The 1,244-nt window shown below is 43.8% G+C and overlaps 1 protein-coding gene across 1 annotated transcript; it reads right to left on the reverse strand.

Moving 5' to 3' along the window:
- Positions 1-238: 238 nt before the first annotated feature.
- LOC308428624 (high mobility group protein B1-like) lies at positions 239-886 on the reverse strand (the record flags this gene model as incomplete). The annotated part of the gene is made up of 1 exon (XM_080927170.1): positions 239-886. One exon carries the CDS (start codon positions 884-886, stop codon positions 239-241), a length of 648 nt encoding a protein of 215 aa, XP_080783296.1.
- Between the last annotated feature and the right edge of the window lie 358 nt (positions 887-1,244).

Here is a 1,244-nt window from a genome sequence, read left to right on the forward strand (position 1 = left end):
CCCCAGACTGTACCAGGCAAGGTTAGTGGCTATTGAAAAACCACTAGGACAGGGATATCTAAAGACACATTCGGTAGTGTGTTAACTATAAAAAAAAAAAAAAAAAAAAGACACTGTACAGTTTAAAAACAAATCTTACACAGCCTTACATTTTAATTTTTTTCATTAAAAGGAGTGAGTTGTGTACAGGGGGATTAAATGCTTTATAGACACGAAAAAAAACTGCGCTAGAAGCAACTTATTCATCATCATCATCTTCTTCTTCATCTTTGTCTTCCTCTTCTTCCTCCTCTTCCTCATCCTCTTCCTCCTCATCATCATCTTCCTCTTCCTTCTTTTTCTTGCTCTTTTCAGCCTTGACCACCCCCTTTTTCACTGCATCAGGTTTTCCTTTAGCTCTGTAGGCAGCAATATCCTTCTCGTACTTCTCCTTCAGCTTGGCGGCCTTCTTCTCATAGGGCTGCTTGTCATCCGCGGCAGTGTTGTTCCACATCTCCCCTAGTTTCTTTGGGACATCACCAATGGATAAGCCAGGATGCTCACCTTTGATTTTTGGGCGATACTCAGAACAGAACAAGAAGAAGGCCGAAGGAGGCCTCTTGGGTGCATTAGGGTCCTTGAACTTCTTTTTGGTCTCCCCTTTGGGAGGAATGTAGGTTTTCATTTCTCTTTCATAACGAGCCTTGTCAGCCTTTGCCATATCCTCAAATTTCTGCTTTTCTTTAGCAGACATGGTCTCCCACCTCTCTGAGCACGTCTTGGAGAACTCTGAGAAGTTGACAGAAGCATCCGGGTGCTTCTTCTTGTGCTCCTCCCGGCAGGTTTGCACAAAGAATGCATATGAGGACATCTTGCCTCTCGGCTTCTTAGGATTTCCTTTGCCCATGTTTAGTTGATTTTCCTCCTCGAGGCACAGAGTCGCCCAGTGCCCGTCCGGCTCTCGCTTGCCCTGGCGCCGTCTCCGATCTACAGCTTTTCTATAGCTTTTTATCTGTTTCCCGTCTGTTAGGGCCGAGATACTATTTTGCTGAGCTGACTTCAGGCCCCATGTTTTGGGATAAAAGCTAAGCATCTTTTAATGTATTCTTGGCCATTTCCACAACCTCCGTGGTAAGTAGTCCCTTTCTGTTCTTGCTCGTTTTTCTGTCTGGTCATTTGTCTTTTCACTATTGATTTGTTGAAATTGCCTGTGTAGTTTCTGCTGTTTATTGAGGCTCATGTTGAGACTCATTACTTAATCAATT

The sequence above is a fragment of the Micromys minutus genome (genome assembly GCF_963924665.1).
Source record: "Micromys minutus genome assembly, chromosome: 13".
Classification (NCBI taxonomy): domain Eukaryota; kingdom Metazoa; phylum Chordata; class Mammalia; order Rodentia; family Muridae; genus Micromys; species Micromys minutus.